The sequence below is a fragment of the Zophobas morio genome, unplaced genomic scaffold, assembly GCF_036711695.1.
Source record: "Zophobas morio isolate AGI-343-1 ecotype UQ-CSIRO unplaced genomic scaffold, CSIRO_AGI_Zmor_V1 ptg000243l, whole genome shotgun sequence".
In the NCBI taxonomy this organism is placed as follows: Eukaryota; Metazoa; Arthropoda; class Insecta; order Coleoptera; family Tenebrionidae; genus Zophobas; species Zophobas morio.
In genome coordinates, this window is record NW_026972347.1 from 413,539 (window position 1) to 433,243 (window position 19,705).

Genomic DNA, 19,705 nt, shown 5'->3' on the forward strand with positions numbered 1-19,705 from the left:
TGTGGGCATGCCACCCCTTTAAATAGTCATTTCTAATCAAGTTCGAAGTTAAAACTACTATATTAGTTTGGTATAATATTTTTGTTTTATTGATTTAAATATGTAAAAGTTACATACTTAGGATATATGTAAAGGGAAGGGGGAAAGATTTTATTTATTATGGGGTCAAATATTAATTAGTAACGAAATCGAATTAAGTTTTTTCATGTTCATGTTCCCTTTGTGGTGATTACAGATATGCCACGTCTCTACCGAAAGCAGCAGTTTACTAGGTACACGCCCACATGCACGACCCTGCAAGTCGAACAGGCGTTACGATTCATCTTTAAGAACTACTACTATAATGCCTAAACTAACAATTATTATCAATATATTACAAAAAAGGCGATTTTTTTAATGCAAAGCTATATCTAAAGTCCAAAATGGTAAACCGTTTTTTTAGTTTACCATAGCCGGTTTAGCAGAGGCTAGAAAATAGCACACCTCATTAGGAATAACTCTAGATTATGTTGTCTAGTTCTAACTTATTTCTTTCTTTTTGTTTTGTAGAAAGTAAAAATAATGCTAAAATACCTCTAAGCTACCAAGTCTTGTAGTATAAATTCTCGCTAACATGGAATTGACGACCTGGTAAGTTACTCCAAAAGCTACTGTTCATAATCAAAAAACTCTACAGCTCAGCATTTCGCAACTAAAAGCTCGGAAACAACCTCCTCTTGTATAATAAAACAGTAATCAAATATACATACTTTTTATTAACTCGTGCTTGATGCCTCGACGCGGTAATGCCGCGGTAGCAGGCCTTGCTCTGATAATATTTCGATTAAGGAATTTCTTGAGCGTTCAAAATAGTCGGAATTCCTACGCGTGAATGCCGTATTATAATAGTGTTAATATAACTTTTAAAAAAATTATAAAATAAAAAATGATGGAAAGCACAAGGTAAAATAAACCTTCAAAATAAGATTGCATTATTACAAATTAAAACCAAACTACCAGCAATGGTAATACGTGATAGTTTCAAAAACCTAAAAACCACAAGTCTTGAAAAAACTCTTTGCTGTAAGAGTAACACTAAGAAGAAGAAACCTACTCTAATATAATAAATCGTAGTACCAAATGCTTTCTAGTAAAGTGTTGAAATTTTCAATCTTACTTTAGCGATATTTGCAGTAGGCAAGACAAAGTTCGCTAATTAAGTAAAAACCAATCAGTAGTGGAAAGGAGATCCTGTATTTCGTCCTTATTTTGAATCGAGTCCGAGAAGAGCAGATTTTCCAGAAGTTCTTTCGCGGCAAAGTGCCGAATCGAACCGTCTTTTGAAGAAAGAAAACAGAGGAGCTGACAAAGCCCTGTAACAGCGAACACTACTGGGGGTGTACACAACCATTTTTTTAAGAAAAAAAAACTACCATCACTAGCAAATGGCGGGAACTGGATGTTAACAAAACATATCCTACGAAGGCGTTATAAAATAAGAACAAAATATACGCGAGAAAAACCACAACATACACTTTAATACAGAGGCGTATCCTTTGATAGTCGAAGGCGTATTTGCGGGTAATCCGCTTTACTAAGGCTAGCATAGCAGCAGGCAAAGTAGTCCTAAGTAGCCAGATTGTAAAAAGGACGAGTTCAATGTTTAACGAAGAGCTGTCCTATAAGGTCTTTGCGGTAACCTGAGTGGATTGCCTTCGTTTAGCATCGAAAAAGAGTCATTAGAAAGCAAGACATAGATAAATTTAAGAGCATTGTTTCCTAAAGAATAAAAACGGGTTAACCGCAATTCCAAAAATAAAAGTTTCAATTAAGCTAACTTAACCGGGCGGCTTCTTTACTAACACCAGAAAAGTGAAGTAGAGTTTCACAAAATAAACAAAATTCTCTACTTGCACAGGTTGCCAAATACTGTACTAATGTAGTTGTTGATGTTCTGGACTATAAAGTGCAAGGAAAAAATAAGGATAAATAAGTTAAGTGTGGAGTGAGAAGGGCGAACCGTAGACTCAGTAAGTCCTCCAATGCATATAATAAAAGTTTTCATAATGTGATGGCGAAAAAAGTCAACGTCTAAAAGTTTTGACAAAAAATCAAAGCATTTTTGGACCTCTGCGCCTTCTCTACCCATATAGTAATAGTAATATTAAGGCAGCAGATAGTAATCGCATGCCTCAATTCCACTTCTTCAACTAGCCGCATTAGAAAAGGATAGCCGTGAATGTGCTTTGCTAGTTTGGAGGTGTGCAGAATGTTTAGCAGAGCCTTGAGAGCCACAGAACGCGTGCGGTCAATACGGTCGCCTACGACGCCTGAGGCACATGCGAGTAGCAATGCTGTGCACTCTTACTATAACAGATATAAAAAAACCCAACAAATGAAGTAACAGCGTATTTGAGGTCGTAATAAGATTCGGATCGAAACAGTTCTGATTGTTAAAAAGCGAGAAAAAAATTTCAACTCCCAGAGAGGCACACTCTCGGACCCACGAACCGACATCACCGCGTTGATCTGCCCTATCCGGTGGCGCAACATTATTTATTAAAGGTTTACAAAAAAATAATTTAAAAAGATGACCTAAAGTCGAGCATACCAAACAAAAGTATTTCTGAGAAGAGAAGGACGAAGTTTTCTGGCGCTTTGAGTTGTAACTTTTCGTTTTGAGAAAAGACGGACATCCGTTTAAGCTACAATAATAATTAGAGGCGAATAAAGTCACTAGGAAAACGAGAACCAGGAAATTTATCGCCATGAAGACATGTCTTCTTACTTCGGAGTCTTTACTATTATGAAGCAGAGAAGACAACTTTTCTATAATTTTTAAAAGAAGAACTTCATTAGCGCTAAATTTAATATTAAAATTAATCGCGATTTTAGTAAAGTGGGTCGAAGGTCAAACCAGGGCAACCGGGAGAGTGCCAGCGCGAGACCTTTTAGCCCAGAGGTCTTATCTTCAAGGCGTAAAAGTACAGTTTTAAGAAGCTCATGACAATGTTCGATGCTAAATGTGACACTTATTATAAATATAGAAGCTATAATGATACCGAATATGTACGCACCTCAAAACATTTGTACCTAAAGTTTCCAGCGCATTCAAAGCGCTTTCATACAAACTTTGCTCGTCAGAAATGTTTTCGAGTACAACTTTAATAAAAAAAGTTGACTGCTTTTGGGGGAGAGGAAAGAAGGAAAGAGATCTGATCAATCGTAAAACTCCGCAACGAATTAAACCCGCTCCGGGCCCTCCATAGTTAAGAATTATTAAGACTTTTAATATTTAAAACGCTACTATCGTTACCATGATATAAAGAGCGCGAAGCGACCAATTTCTCCAGCTAATATAGCCCAATGAAAAAAGGTACAACACTGTTATCACTAATAGTATAAGAACCTGTTCAAGTAAAATAGCACTCATCTCCATTAACTCATCAGTAATGTTCCTACCAGAATTACTGCCTTTTTGGTGTAAAGTTTCCATTATTTCGGCCACAGCTAAAAGCGTTCCGTGTTGGGTGTTATGATTCAAACTAGTTATTTCCATGCTTAACTGCCCAAGAAGGCCTTTTAAAAACATCTCACTATCGATGTTTGCCTGAATAATTATTATGAAAACAGGAAAAATGATAAATAAATAACAAGAGAAAAAATATAGAAACGTTAATACAACAATCCCCAGAAAACGCGAGCTTAATAATCTTATATGACGATCCCAATGACCAATGAGATTGTTAACGGCGTAAGAAACTAACGGCAGACGGTAGCACTATAAATATTTATCATTACTTATCGTTATAAGTCAATAAATATTGGCCCAGCTTGTCTAAAATTCCACCTCAAAAGAGGCAACGGCGGGAGCCACTTTAAGAAATGCACGCCCTATTGGGCCAACGTTAGAATAGTCGGCGAGCGTCACGAGGGCGAAACCATGCGGGAAAAGGCCTACAAAAATTCAGAAACCGTTCGCAACTCGTTTCAAGTCAAAGAACCCTGACGCCCCACGTGTTCTTGAAAGGCGGCTGAGGCTGCACGCCTGCATGTGCCTTCTCGATCAAAACATGCAAGAGTCAGCAGCCACGTAGAAAGCTGGGAAGCATACGGCCTCAAATGGCGTGGTTCATAGGCCTAAAAGCCCCGTAGGCCCACAATATATAAAAAATAATGGGGGCTGATCGCACTACGTATTTAAGAAAAAACCCTAGCAAAGGCCCAGCAAACGTAACAGGCCGCATCACGAACGTGCGAGCCCACGCGGCAGTCACCAACCACGTGCTCATAAACCAAGGCGCGCAGTACAAGAGGCATTACAGAGCTTAAGTGCTTTGTTGGTTATATAAGCTACGAATGATGTTTAACACAACGACAGGGGCTACTTCTGGAAGAAGGAGTCCTCTTCTGGCAAGCTCAGCCAAAGCTAAACACCCGCCATGCCAGCCTGCATATGCCATACAAAATTACAAAGAGTATTGCTTATATAGTATAAGCTCAAGAAGTAGTGCTTAACTAGTTAAGAAGAGTAATAAGTTTTACTTACCAGTATGAGATGTAAAAAGAGAGAAAATATTCAAAACTCCCCGAACTACTTCGTCTGCGTAACTATTAAGATAAAAAAAAGGTTATATAAACGACAAAAATATGACTTAAACTGCTCTAAACATTACTACTTCGAGCCTTAAAATGTTTTAACTAGAAGATCCAACTCGACATCCACAAAATAAAACAAACAAAAGTAATGAACTGTAGTCAAAGTTAACATAAAATCTACTTTAGCGGAATCCTCTCTGTTATACGACCCAAATACTTTGCTGAAGTCCAGCGAACTACTGTAGAGAGATCTATCGTTAATAAGTTAGTTAAACACTTTCTCCGATGCTGAAATTGTACGCAAAAGAGTCCTTATAAACAGGCTCACTGTAAGATCACATGGTCTTAATAGCATAAAGACTCACCTTCCAAGCCAACCAAAAGATAGTCAACTATATCATCCAATTCCTCGGGAATATTTACTGTAGAGGAAGATTCGTCAGTAAAGGTATTCGGGAGAAAACTATCTGAAAGGGCTTCGGTTTTTGGTTCGATAAATTCGTGATTTAAATTTCGGGAGCCACGCGAGTATCTATAAGTTATATACAAGCAACAATGAACTAATAACTAAAAGTGAGACATTGATAAACGAGGCCTCCACAAAGGAGCAGAATAGGGCAGCCGGCATAAAGCGATTCTCCCGAAGGTTTTCAGCACAAGCTTTCGAGAAGACGAGTTTTTCATGCATAAGAGCTGATTAATCCACTTGCTCACATTCTAGTGTAATAGTTTTCTTACGCGCTTTAAGTAATAAGAAACGATACAAATTTAAAACCTGATATATATCACTGAAAAAGTGAAAAAGTGTATCCCTCTGGGAAAATTTCAAAATGTAACAAAAAGACTTAAGGACACCGTTAATTGCGATAACCACCTCAACGGAAGAATTATTAACTAAAGAATATAAGCTTAAGATATTCAAGTAAAGAGGCTATAATAGAAAAAAAATAATAATAACGGCGATAGTTAAGTAACTAAAAAATTAATTTAAAACTTTCATAATAATTATCACTAACAAACTTTTCATACAAATGAAGAAGACCTGAAAAATTTATGGCCAAAGAAGAAAACCACTTCAGTAAGTTTGGTAAGTATACATCGCATAAATCTTTACGTGACAGAAGTCGCCCTAATAAGACCTAAATTTTAAAAAGGAAAAGGTAAATAATAACATACAAACCTTTTTATTAAAAAGAAGTATATATATAAAAAATTTTATTTTACTAGTAGAGTATATATATTAGATAAAATATATAAATGTAAACCGCGGCGCCCTCTCCAGTTTTATCAGGCATCAGGAGATACTACGTTGCAAAAAATTAACAACTTCAGAGAGTAGGTAATAACATAATTAAACCATTCTTGTATGATCATAAATCTCGTTAATAGCCAAGTCGCTGTCCAAATTTCGTATATCAAAAGGATTCATACAAATAACGGAAAGCCATAACAACAACATATATCGAGATTCCCATGCCTTAAAGTATATAAACAAATAATAAAAGCTAAAACCAAAATATAAATAGAATAATTAAAAGTATTTAATAAAACTGTCCGAAATTACGGAAGTGTAACTAGAATTTTTCTCGGTAAGCTTCATTAAGAGAGAAGTCGCAGTTTTAAAGTATTGAATATGTGAAGGTAAAAACTTGATAACAATTTTGTACCCGCAAATCTTAAAAAACAATTAATTAAAGAAAACACATTAAAAAGTTAACTAACGCGTAGATAATAATAGCAAAAAACATATGAAATACCTTCGTTAGGTAATACAAGATTCTGAAAGCTAGTAATTTTCGTGGGGTAACATTAACTGTTTCGGGTGCTTCAACGAAAGCAACCAAAGAGAAAAGAATTTGGACGCTAATCTCAAGGCAGGAGTCTAGCAAACAACTTTGAGTTTGATACTTATCTAAGATTTTATATATCCGTCGCTCAATTTGAGTTACATTGTAAGAATCACTACGGTTTTCACTTTCTTTCAGCTTATTTAACTATTTAATGTTGATATTAAAAAGAAAACAAAAGCTAAGGAGTTTAAAAATATACCAAAGCACAATACTCGTCATATTCGGCAAAATAAGCAGTAGCATTATTATAAAAAGGGTGTGCAGGTTTTACAGTCATAATTTTCAAATTAACTAGTACTAACTATGAGAAAGGCTCTCGTGGGTCAGTCAAACTAAATTCCTTTCGGGGGATCCTAAAAGGTGTTCTAAATAAGAATGCAAGCCGAACGGTTTAAGAATTTTAATAATAGTTGGTCAGTTAGTGTTGAGAGCTGGTAATCTCTTATACAGATTTTACACGTTTTTGCTACTACCCTTGGATTAGCAGTTTTAAAATTTTAATTTTTCATGGTAATAAGTATTTGTTTTGCTTTTTTAATCTTATGAAACAATTTAAATGGTTTTGAAAAATATTTCCGATCGGTTAAATGAACTAAGACTACGGACTACATTTAGAGAGATGATGTAACTCTTTACTTAAAGCAAGATAATTATAAAAGAGATTAGTGTACCTTGTGTGGGTTAGTTATAATAAGTGCGATATTATGGTAAAATTAGCTGCAGTGGAAGCCTTTAAAGATTAATAAAGCCCAACCATTTGTTTACATAAAAGAAAAAATGACGGCGCCAAAAATAAAAGCAAATATTTGGCTAAATTATTTTATTATAGTATTTTGTTCGTAAAGACATGTGGCGTGACATTCTATTAGATATGTATATTGTGACGCTAATTTTATATTAACGCCTTTAAAGGTGTTGGACATCATACCAAGTGGTACATTCTACATGCCTGTACTACTTGGATTTAATTGTGTGCATTCACACGTGTAGTTTGCCTAACATTTCGGATTACTATGCTTACTCCCTGATTGCTCCTCCCCTTTCAAAAAAATCCTTAGGACAAATTATAAATCCAACAAATTTTTAAAAAGAGGAGTTTGGTAAATAGTTGTCGATGCTATACATATTGCCATTGCTGGAGTAATAAAAGTAATTTAGAAGCCTTGCAAAAGAGTAAACTGCAATAATTTGGTTAGAAAGGAAAAGATATGTTAATGTTTGCCCGATTGTAAGCGAATTACAATTTATGGATATATAACTATCTTTCAAAATTGTTTCAATGTTTTAAATTTTTTCGTAAAAATTTTATAACGCTTTAATTAGTAATTGGTTATATTTACTGACATGATTGGTTGCTCGAAGCCTTGATTTTATTATAAATACTACGAAGCTCTGATAGTAAAAATAAGCTCTCATTCTTAATTCTTTTTTTGTTTTTCAATATATATTTATAGTTATTATTTATTTTGTATAACTTAATTTTTGTAATTTCTAACACATTGGTGACACGAAAGCTCCAAAACTTAAATTGATGGGAAGAATTGAAAAAGCTTTGTTAAAAAATTTAGAAAAAAATTAAAAATTAGTAGCATCTACAGATCAATATTAATTATATTGAAAAACGTAAATCTAAACCAGATGCCACGAAACTTAAAGAGACCACACAAGTTTCAAAATATGCTTTAAAATATATTATATGGCGACCTTCATAAGTGACTTAAAAAACGTTTTTTATTAACAGAGAAAAGAAAAGAGTACATTGATTTTCTCCAACAAACTTAATCATCTTGCCAATCGCATTTGTCGAACACTGTAACATAAAAAGCTGAAGAAGCCAAAAGGGACATTTTGCTGGAGTCATCAAGACAATCGCGCTAAGAGATATAACGCTTTAACGATTATAAGTACGATAGAGTATTACTAGGCAACATTATAGTATATATCTAATAGAAGTAGATTATGAGTACGCCTTTGACGCTCTACTTTTATTTAAAAAGAAATATTTCTTCCAAGAATAATAACTTTTTCAAGAAAAACAAGTCAGCTTTTCAGGCTAACGTGTTTTACAAAACTAACTAAGAAGTGAAAATTAGTTAAAAAAAAGTGTGCATACGATGCAACAAGGGACATTACTCTAATTTATGTTCTCACAGCATGAACACTGCACAAATTACAATAAAAGGTGGGCATTTTAAGAGCGCCAGTCTTACAACTTAACATCGGTAGGTATGTTAAATATGATCAGTTACTAAACGGGGTCTTAAATATTAGTGGTCAACAAAAAAGTGTATTATATGCAAATTCATAATTAAAACCTTAGCCACAACAAACTTATATATATGAAAGTAGGAAATTATACATTTTATAAAAAAACCACCCCACCTGCAGAGCACTACTAACTCGGCTAAGCTTCATACAAATAACTCGAGCCAAGTTTTAAAAGTATAAAATCCCATTTACAAATGTGAAATATGTACCAGTAGCAAAATAAAAAGGAACAATATTGGTAAGAAAAGCCTTACGCCTATATCTCGACATTCTGTAAGAACAACTCTCCTACATATGACGGCAAAAATGCAGTAGTGTGAAGCAGATGCTAGACCAACGACAACAATTCCATTATCCGTCAGCGTAAACAACCGTAAAAAACACCTTAAAACCCTAAAGTTTAATAACAAAAGCATCGAAAGAGCAATAATTGAAGCAGTGAGAGAAGAAAAAGAAAGCGATTTTATAAACACTTTAAAAGAATAAACTAAACAAAGCAGGATTTATACTTAGTTCTATTACCACGAATACACCAGTATATGTTGAGCGAAAGAAATATACAGGCATTATGTAACATGACGAGGTGCATACTTAAACATTAGAAGCTACCAAAAAATTAATGGATTGAAGCATATTCAGTTAGAATTTTCCCCACGAAGGACATGATAAAGGGAAATGAAACCGCTACTCCCAAACAAAATAAAAACTTTAGAAGATAAACATGATATTATAAAAACCTCACAAGCTTCATTTGTGCCATTAATTATAAAAGGAAATCAGGTGACAGGGCTATAGAAGGTATTATTTATCTAAACCCTGCAAGCCACACGGGATGAATACTGGAGGCTAATCTTGGCTACAAGAAGGTTTCTTGGTGTGCTTTGTAAATATTTTTCTATGCGAAGGGGAAAAAAAAAATCAACATGACTCAAATTTATACACAAAGGGATTGAAAAATATTATCTTGGGAAACTGGGAACAAAAAATTAACAACAATCAAATTATTTTTTAATAGAACGAAGGAAAAATCTCACTTAAACAAAAGGGATAAAGAAAACAGAGACACTACTAACATAAAAAAGAACAATTATTATTATTTTACCAAAAACAACGATAGCAAACACAGACATATTATTACACAAGAAAATATATATATGAAAGCACAAAAAAACACCACTTAAATTAAAAATCTTTTCTAAAACCTTGGAAAACAAAACAAATGAAATTAATATGCAATAAAAAGAATATGAATTCAATATAGACGAAAACAGATATTAAAATTAAAATAAACACCTGAATGAGGTGAATTCATTAAAACAAATGCAATCATCTGCTAATGAATAATAACAAGAATGATAAAAAGAGACAATTAAAAATGATCATTATTAAGAAAACCACCTCAACGAACAAATAAAAACATATATACGTAACAATATTACAAACCAATTAATATAAATACTGGGAAGAAACTGTTAAAACAAAAAATTATTAAAGTTATAGCAGAAAATTATTAAAAAACTTAGTACACAAGATCAAGCATTTTAATACAATTTAGATAACCAATGTGACTAGTTATTGGCAACTTCAAGCCCCTAAATATAAATAATATATCATAAACTAACAGCAGTATTAGAAAATACCAAAGCTAAAGAGAAAAAAATGAAAATTTATATTCACATTTTTTCATCAATCATAGATCACGACGGAATTATAATCCTTGACGTTGCAGTAGTTTCCAGTTATAAAAAATTATTAACCACTTGGAACTTGCAAATTACAAAGGTAACCTATCTAAAGCACGTCAGAGGTTTTCAGTAAAAAACAGCCGGTATCGACTATTACGAAACATATTCACTTATTCCATCAATAGACTCGTTTAAACTGTTAAGGGCAAAAAAAAGTAAATGAATGCTAGTAGACATCACATCCGCAGTAGTAAATACAATACTTATGTTCACAATTCGCAGGGGTTATACCCCGTAATTCGTAATGAACAAAAAGGTCTTTCTAAAAAAAACTAAAAAAACAAGGGAATGGTAGAATTTTTAAGAGATTTTAGTATGGTTACAAAATTTAATTATTGACTTTATATTCTATTTAACTTATTTGAAAACAAAAAGGATTTTGTGTAGATGACTGTATTTATGCTTGAAGATATTAATTCTTCAATAAACAATTTAAATAATGAATTAACTTAATACTGACTTCAAAGGTAGCATACTCGAATCGATTTAAAACAGCAAGATGACCATAACGTGCACCAAACAGAAAAGATTGAACAGTTACCTACACATTTCCTATTCATACAAAAAACATCAATAGATTTTGGTACCCGACTATACCATTTTTACAAGAAAATCAGGAATACTGCAGTCTTATTGACTCACTACGGAAGGTAGTAGTTAGCACCAAACCAGTTTTGCATATACTGGAACTATGTTGGGATTTCTATGCACGATGACGATGATTCACATATGACTGCTGCTAAAAAGAGTTTTAAGTTTCCTATACAACATGAAGGCCAATTATAAAGAATTATTAATAAACGATAATTAAGGGGTAAATCAAAAGTGAATGCTAGTCAAAGCACCCTAAACTATTATGGGCTTTTTAATTTTTATTAATGGCGGTTTTTTCCCTTGGAAAACAAAAATTGAGAGGGCCTAAATAATAATTTGGCTTGCGAGGTTGAATACACAACAATTAGTAAGCCATCATTGGATCAATAGACTCAGAGAACCCAAAAAAAAGGGTTTGTAACCTAACATAGAAGCAAAAGCAATATTTTACACGGATAGCCAGGCAGTTAAAAGCATTAAGTGCGACCCATTTAACAAAAGACAGACAGAGACACATTGTGAGAACAACCCTAAAGCCGTAAGGTTCGTATGATAAAAAAACGCGGAAAAGTTACAAAACGTAAAAAGAGTAAAAGCTTACTTAAAGCATAAAAAACAAACTAGTAAATATATTTAATTGTATGACAAAATAATGTTATAAGAAACAAGAAAAATTCAAAAAAAAAACTACAAAAAAAACTAGAAGACAAAATGATCAAAACCAAAATTAAATTAAATTAATAGAAAAACTGCACGCACTTCACTATAAAGAAGGTCTCAAGAATCGAAAAGCTTTTTTAACTAAGATTTGACCTAAGGGTTATGTGAAAATTTAGGAGCTCGAGATAACATTTTGCAGCCGTGACCTAGCGTACCGCCACGTAAAACGTGAAATTTTTAGCGCAATACTTAAACCTTAACACATCTATTAACAACCCTTCATAAAGCGATACACTTACGAACTTATTAAAACAAAACCATGGATAAATTACTAAATAATTTTATAAAACTGAATATATTGTTTAACGAAAAAATAATTGTACATTGTTATGAAAAAATAATTTTTCAAAATTACTTCAATTAGAAAGTAGAGAACCTTGGTAATATTACTGATATTGTACGGCATTCGGAACTGTATATTAAGTATCAATACTAAGAGCTCTTATTATTAAAAAAACCCTCTCGCTTCATCTTATTATTTATATTACATATGCTTTTGTTGATCATATGATCCAACTACAGTGGGCAGTTAGAAAAAAAAAAGGTAGATGCCATACAACTGAAGGTATGCTCTTTGCAAATATAATTAATCTTAACTGGTAGATTTAATCTACCAAGAGTATTTTAAAATTGTGTATAGATACTCATTTCAATTCATTAAAGAAAGATTCGATCTTTCGTTTGTGGTAGCTTTTCAGTCCATAGGGCCGAACAAAGTGTTGATAGTAACGGTCTACAGGAAGTTTATAGGGAGCCTAAAGTCTAGAGTGCGTGTGTATTAGTAAAAGAGTCTAAAAGCTTAAAAGGAATTTTAAACAACTTTATCTATCATATATTCATGTAATAAAAATTCTAGTATATGTAGTCAGCATTAGGGAACCCCTCTGGGTGGGTGCTCGTACTTGTGGAAACCTGACACACATTTTGCTGGCCAACCGCCACAAGGCCTAATCCCTAGGGCCGCATTGGTAAAAATTTCTTGACTCGATACTTCCGCTTTTTCCTAGTTTTTCGAAACGGCCATTGTAACTTTTCCATGAACATGTACTGATGAATGCTTGTGCCCTAACTCCTCTTGAGTGAAGAGCACAAATTATGCGTTTTAAGATCTTTATTAAAGATCAGCAGTAAAATGCCAGTGATAAAATAAAACATAACTTTAACTAGAAATCGCGTTTATTTTTTGTATGGTCACGACGGTAACCGTGCTTTTATATATACATCTCGATTTACGGTTAATTTTGAAAAATTAAAAAAATTGATACCAGCCTCTAAAGGTTTAGATACCGTTTGTAAATACTTAGAAAAATTATATCTTATTTAGCGATATTTCTATACTATTTATGTCCCTTGCATACGTTATACATTAGTATAATAAAAAGTAATATGATTCTCGAAGTTATCAAACTTTATTGTTTTACGGAAATCATGTGCGCATTACGCATTCGTTAAAAATTTTAAAATACATACCAGTTAACAATCTCTTGTGCTATAAAAACTTTATGCGTAAGTGAATACTAAATTGTGTTTATTTGCTTTCCATAAAGCCAAAACTTTTTACGATTTTTATAGCATAAGTCTTAAGTATTGCTATTATTCTATATTACCATAATTATGGATAGGTAGCCTACAAATACAATAAACAATTTTCATGAAACTTTAAAAAATTTTTTTTTAAAAACCTGCATACCTATAACGAGCATTGCCAATAATTTTAATAGTTAAGTAGCCTTAGGGAATATGTTCCCGACAAAATTTATGACTCAATTATAAAAAATTATATGAATGAAAATATTGAATAAATCAGTAAAAAACCTTGGAATAGTACTGCTCTTACGCGGTTCCAGTTATGCATTACTAGTTCTTACAATATTGCGTTTTAGTTTTTAGACCTACTGTTTGTCTCAGCCGCCCACTTGCCCTAGTAGTTAAGGCCGTTGCCTTAATAAATGCTTTCCTCTACCCCTAAGTGGTTGTTCCACTTTTAGGCATAGTACGAAATCTAAGAGATATTAAGTATAAACTAAAATTGTAAAATTAAAATAGCACTCAGTACGGTACATAGATTGTAATAAAAATTATTCCTGCTAATAACATATAGTCCCACTATTATCATAAGGGTGTTTACCTTCAAAACAATTTATCAACTTAAAAGCTCAAAAAAAAATTTACCTTCCGCCAGATCACTACTATTATACTATTAAGTAGTTTAAAAAGAAAGTTAAGCACAATTCTATACTGATGAAAGACAAAAAAAAATATTATAAGAACATACCACCGAATGCAGTATGCCAAAGTAGGGCCTCACCATTGGGACGCTTCACTTTACTCCCTTCTAGTGTGAGTTGATCATATGAAAGCAGCTTTGTCTTCCTTATCGTAATAATAATCAATCTTAATCTTTTTTTTGTAGTAGAGCTTAAATGAGACTGGCAAGCAGTTAACAGTCAGTACTTTAAAATAACAGTTAAGTAATAAAAATTAAACAACTATGGAAACTGAAGTACAGTTTAATTAAAACATCAATTATAACAAAAAGGCTGTCCATTGTTGTTCGAGTATAATGCCAGAGTATATACTAATATAGGATGGTTAACTTCCTGTGGTATCGTCACGTATTGCTATTCGTAGAATCTGAAGCGATTTTTTATGGCAAATACCAATACCTTAACTTTTCAATATTAACTTATGACCAAAAGTAACTATGTATTTAAGTATATCGATTGAAGTTAAATATACTTGCCTTATGAAGGATGGAAAAGGCATCACTTCCTTCTTCTCAACGGGACGTTCTCCCTCAAAAGCACTACTCAATAGTAGCAAGCAATAAAACGAAAAATTGCGAGGTTATTTCTCTCTAACTTTTTTTTGCAACTTAAGTATGTAAAAGGTGTTTATTCAGTTGCTTTTAGAGTTTAAGTGGGATGAGGTGGATTTAAAAGTTCTACTAGTGCGCGCCCTTAAACTAAAATTTTGTTTCGACGAATTTACTGTAAAAAAAAATTTAAACGATAAAAACAGCGTTAACTCGTCTGATGAACTATATGCAACTCGGAGTTTTTGGCTGGAATTATCAATATACAATGACTTTAATAAGAGAACGATTGTTTCCACTGTAAGCAGTTGTTACGGAAAAAAGGATCCATCCATTGGTTTCTTTTGTTAGAGTTCTACATGATAAAGCTTACACAATTTTATTAGATAGTAGGAAAGTTCTTTACAAGGCAAGTTGGGAAGACACTTTTTTGATCGACTTTACTAAATTTTATGAAAACAACCATTTTCTGTTTCTTGGAGATTTGCCGCCTATTCGCAATTTAAAAAATCAGTGTAGCTGTTGTTTTATTATATTTTTACTTATTTCTTCAAGTTTTACAAACTGAGTATTATATACTTTTAACTACTTTGACACTTAGAAGTTGACTATTTACATTTCATTGTTATAGTTTCCACAATAAGAAAAAAGGAAAGATTTTTTAAGAGGGACAAAGCGCTCCCATATGAGAGTTTTTTCATGAGTAGCGATAGAGCGTTCTATTATACTGACTGCTTTTTTAGGTTCCTCAATGCGCCTGCTTTTTTTACTGCATTGTGACGAGGTTCCCCTTCCTCTGGGACAAATAGTTATACCTGTCCGCTCTTTATTACACTTTGGTGGGTTCTTGACTGCACTTTACTAGTCACTGCTATAACTTTTTCCCACAGGCCCAGCTCCTCAGTGGTACTTATTTGCGCTTCCAACTGAAAGGTTTTTTTAAAAAATATATAACAGCATAAAGCAACGCGTTAAAAATTTATCGTTACTAGTTTTACTGGAAGGGAATCGGAATCACGACCGAGGCGCAATCTGCCGGTTTGTTGCGGGTCTTTCGAAGGGGGGAAAGTCACTCGCAAGATTTTTACTATTAATCAGCTGTTTTTAGGTCCCTTTTAATCCTACATGTAGGCCTTCTTTACTTACCTTGTGCCTTTCTTGGCGTAGGAATTACAGCTATTCAGCTAATTTTTGTTGTCTCGTGCATTTCGTTTTTGTTGTATCGCTCCTCGCTAGATCAGTTACAGTATTCGGGAGAGCTTATAGCTGTGCAGGTTTCTTTCATGACAGAAATGTTTTATTTAAACACAATAGCCTGATATTTCTATAAGATTGTGAATGAAGAGCTGAAGGCTATACAGCTTAGCTTAAAAACTATCGAAATAGAACTGATGCTCACCGTTCCTGCGCTTGTCACTTATTCTTCCAGTTCTCTTTTCTGATGCGCTGCTTAGCGTAGCCTTAATATTTCTGTCCCGCCGTAGTGGACCCGGCGCGCTCTGTTAACGTTATGGCCCACACTCTCTTGTCTGTGTTTAACAGAACTTTGTAACCCGACTTTAAACGTCTTCAGCCGGCTTGCTCTCTTACTTTGTACCTGCATACCAGTTCCTACGGCCTTTCCTTATATACTGTGAGCCCTGACAACCGAGTTATTCTTGTAACCTCTTTGCTGACGGATCAGAACATGAGCAATTCCCACCATTTTAATAAAAAGAAGTTGGAGGATTGTAATTGCCGATATGCTTAACATTATTACTAACTAACGTTTTATTCCTGTATTAAGACTATTACAGGGAAGAATATATAGGCAACGAAGAAAAAGGCTCTAACTATTTACTTGGCTTTGCTGGTTCGTGATTTGCTGGAGCACAAACTTTGTGGCTGTTACAGTTATGTTGACTCTTGGCTTCAACAGAAAGTCCGACTCAAAAAATGGAGTTTTATAAACTCAATCCCCATTGCCCCACTCAAAACTGGGATTGCTCTGTGATACAGTCGTCTCCCAGTAGAGTTGCTTGGTATACCATCCCGGTTAGCTTCTCCATACATCTTTTACTTTGAATTTTTTTTAAAGCGCATTTTTTTAACAGGCTGATAGTTTTAAGAACAACGTAAGTGTCTACAACCAAGGCACCGATTACTCTTGGACTTCAGTATACAAAAACACTTTTGACTCCCTCCTAACTATTACGGCCTGTTAGCTTACTAAGTGTCCCTTAATCCATTTTCTATTGCTAGAGAATTATTATTTTTTACAGTTACGCGAATCCCCCTTAATATAAAAGAGCCCTTAAAGTACTACTTAGCACTCAATTTACCGATTTTTTCCATTGGCACTGTTCTAGGTAATTACTAGCGCAGCTTGTGCTACAGAATATTATCTCTTTTCTTTGGTAGAGCGCTATTTCTCTTCTCCTCTGGGTTATATTTTTGTTTTTGAATTGGACACCTTACGTTTGGTGGCCACCTCGTTGAATTTCTCCGATTTGCTTGCTCCGTCCGGAGAGCGTTACACTATATACAACGTAAACTTCTTTACTCACAAGGAGTATTTTTTCCTTAGTATTTTTTTTAGAGCCCTTCAGAAGATTTAAATATGATTGGCCATTTCATTAACCGAACGGGTTTGCTGCAGTCGAATTTTACTAAAGAAGAGGTTTAGCGCATTTCAACTGCGACAGTAGGCGAGTAATAGACTTGTTAACTCTTGCAGACTTTTGAGTACGAAGGTAGCATCGTTGCTGTTCAACCGGCGAGATACACAGATTTTAACTGGTGCATTGTGGTAATTTTTTTTTGTCCGAAACCTTTTTATTGGAGTATTTTCATAAACGCCTCCGAAAGGGTGTAATCCCTGTATCGTATTTTTCAAGATACTTTAAAATTGTTTTGTTTGACACGCTCTTTGCTAGCCTGAATATAATAATCACTTGCCTTTTCTTCTGCATGTTTGGTACTACATTCTGATAGATATTATTTCTGCGCATTTCTTAGCAGCTTTTTGGTAAACAGCCAGCTCCAGGGTCACCACTCCCCTCTACTATTGTACTAAAAAACTGAAGTTTCTCGCGACATTTAATATTAGTGTAGAGATGGAAAAAATATTCGAGGACTCTTCTATTAAAGAGATTAGCAGGATCTACGAGAGCCTCGGCTTGGTCCGCGCTATATGCCACATTTTAGCGTCTGTTAATTTTTCGGCAATTATATCTTCTATAGATGCATCGTACGTTGAGTTCTTTTTCAAAGTTTGTTCCTCTAAATGTAGTTAGAATGCTCGGTATTAATTTAACTGTGCTATCTTTGGTTTTGCACACTACTGGAAATCATAGTTAGCTCCGGGAGTGAAGCAGAGCTTTTTTGTGAACCTAAATACATGACAGTATACTTTTTTAACAACAACCGTGTTTTGGCTTTCATAGGTCTTAAACAAATATACAATAGTTTTTTTTCTCTGACATTGCAGATTTTACCAAGATTTCCGAAAAGCTGGATTTGGATGATCTCATGCTAGTTTTGAGGTTTGCATTTGTTAACTTTTAAATTCGTATAAAATTTAAACACTTTTCACGCGTGGGAGTGAGTATCTGGAAGAAATGTCTCGTATTATGGAGGACAACGAGGGTAAAACACTTTCACCTGCGTATTGTTGTTATTGATGTTTAAAGCGGATTTCTATTGTCCGTAGGGGTTATAGACAAATACATTGGCGATGCTATTATGGGACTTTGGAACGCTCCCGATACTGTGGTGGACCATCAAATGAAGGCATGCGAGGCTGCTCTTTTGTATCAAGCTAGACTCAGCGTACTTAGAAAAGGTAAATTTAATAAGTTTTCGAAAGTAAAAACATCGATGGGGGGACTTGCTATTAGCTTGGAACGAGAAGGGGTTTCCCGACGTTCGAGCACGCATAGGTCTTCACAGCGGTTATGCCCTCGTAGGCAACTTTGGCAGTGAAACACGACTTAATTATACAGCTATAGGAGATGCTGTAACACTCGCGTCGGTGGGTACTGTAGTTTCCTTCTAACTAGAAGCATGCTGACTTCGTTGCAAAGGATTTGGAAGGGCTAAATAAAGACTACGGAACTAATATTATGGTCTCTGAGACGACCTACTCGGCCGTTCGAGACTACTTTGTCTTTCGTCCATTGGATTTTATTGAGGTCAAAGGCAGAGAGGATCCCATACGCGTTTACGAGCTTATAGACCACAAATTGACCGCCTCTCAAGCGCAAGTATACGCTCTGCCTTTCACAAGATTTACCTTTTGATCTGCTGGTCAACCCGTTCTTTTTGCTGTTTGCCCAATTAAGTAGATTGACGCGTCAAAACTCTTTTCGGAGGCTTTTGAAAATTATGCTCAAAAAGAATTTTATAAAGCAGCTGAATTATTTAAAAAATATTTAAAAACGGTTGATGAAGTAGACAAAACCGCCCTTTTACACTTGGAAAGGTTAGTTACTTTTTATTGACTATTATCCTTTATTCTTTTTCAGATGAGCAGTGCTACTCATAATTTACGTAAAAGTAATTTTTACACATGTACTTTTAAGTTATTTTTAATAGAAATAATATTACTTATTAAAAATACTGTTTTTACAGTTGTCGTTATTTCATCAATAATCCTGTTGACGAAAACTGGAAAGGCCTTCGGAAAACATCTGTTTAAAAAATATTATTTTGATAAAATTTAGTATTAATAGTTTTTCTGCTTTACTAAATTGATTAAAGTTTTAACAAAGATTCTTTAACTTTATAAGCTCTTACCAGTAATGACTTAAGCCTTTTAAAGCTCAGTTTTTATTATAGCTTAAGGACTTGCCTGAGCCAACTTAAGGTTAGTAGTAGTACCAGCAGAAGTTTGTGGTCCTTAAAATTCCAATTTAATTTGTCGAGTTTACCTGTTTAAAGTTAATCTAAATTTGAGAAGTATTATTTTGTAACTTTAAAATACTTCTTAATAACCTTTCTATTACTTTCTCATTTCTTACTCACAAGTTTTCGTTTATTTAATAATTCTCAGGACACTAAGTTAGGTAAGAACTGCAAATCCGTCCTATAACTTCAACTGAAAAGTAGATTTCGATGTTATAAGTCGCAATATAAGCATATCACTGCGTTGCAAG

General features: G+C 34.1%; 2 protein-coding genes and 1 long non-coding RNA gene across 3 annotated transcripts; 1 reads left to right on the forward strand and 2 right to left on the reverse strand.

Annotated features, from left to right (window-relative positions):
- Positions 1–755: 755 nt before the first annotated feature.
- LOC135146588 (tubulin-specific chaperone D-like) lies at positions 756–6,748 on the reverse strand. Its single transcript, XM_064078708.1, has 31 exons — positions 6,628–6,748; positions 6,336–6,572; positions 6,143–6,253; positions 5,936–6,055; positions 5,844–5,882; positions 5,621–5,717; positions 5,354–5,472; positions 5,174–5,295; positions 4,944–5,110; positions 4,760–4,829; positions 4,529–4,590; positions 4,368–4,429; positions 4,192–4,314; positions 3,984–4,119; positions 3,830–3,936; positions 3,662–3,760; positions 3,389–3,589; positions 3,296–3,332; positions 3,057–3,240; positions 2,897–2,998; positions 2,732–2,840; positions 2,575–2,684; positions 2,368–2,513; positions 2,171–2,309; positions 2,000–2,120; positions 1,818–1,938; positions 1,680–1,758; positions 1,513–1,605; positions 1,413–1,456; positions 1,208–1,352; positions 756–861 (listed from the first exon to the last, which is right to left on the reverse strand). Exons 1-31 carry the CDS (start codon positions 6,703–6,705, stop codon positions 756–758), a joined length of 3,486 nt encoding a protein of 1,161 aa, XP_063934778.1. The 5' UTR covers positions 6,706–6,748.
- Positions 6,749–10,222: 3,474 nt separating this feature from the next.
- Positions 10,223–10,565, reverse strand: LOC135146599 (uncharacterized). Its single transcript, XR_010283883.1, has 3 exons — positions 10,484–10,565; positions 10,374–10,412; positions 10,223–10,288 (listed from the first exon to the last, which is right to left on the reverse strand). It is a non-coding gene; the product is annotated as an uncharacterized LOC135146599 (long non-coding RNA).
- Positions 10,566–14,530: 3,965 nt separating this feature from the next.
- On the forward strand, positions 14,531–19,256 carry LOC135146607 (uncharacterized). The gene is made up of 29 exons (XM_064078727.1): positions 14,531–14,601; positions 14,658–14,907; positions 14,957–15,085; positions 15,202–15,261; positions 15,314–15,409; positions 15,461–15,503; positions 15,563–15,678; positions 15,738–15,844; positions 15,902–15,998; positions 16,055–16,118; positions 16,179–16,300; positions 16,357–16,422; positions 16,489–16,604; positions 16,664–16,769; positions 16,832–16,918; positions 16,971–17,098; positions 17,149–17,229; positions 17,287–17,358; positions 17,418–17,526; positions 17,586–17,731; positions 17,793–17,853; positions 17,906–17,955; positions 18,018–18,094; positions 18,154–18,197; positions 18,262–18,393; positions 18,449–18,582; positions 18,635–18,814; positions 18,896–19,032; positions 19,182–19,256. Exons 5-29 carry the CDS (start codon positions 15,322–15,324, stop codon positions 19,246–19,248), a joined length of 2,430 nt encoding a protein of 809 aa, XP_063934797.1. The 5' UTR covers positions 14,531–14,601; positions 14,658–14,907; positions 14,957–15,085; positions 15,202–15,261; positions 15,314–15,321; the 3' UTR covers positions 19,249–19,256.
- The last annotated feature ends 449 nt before the right edge of the window (positions 19,257–19,705 follow it).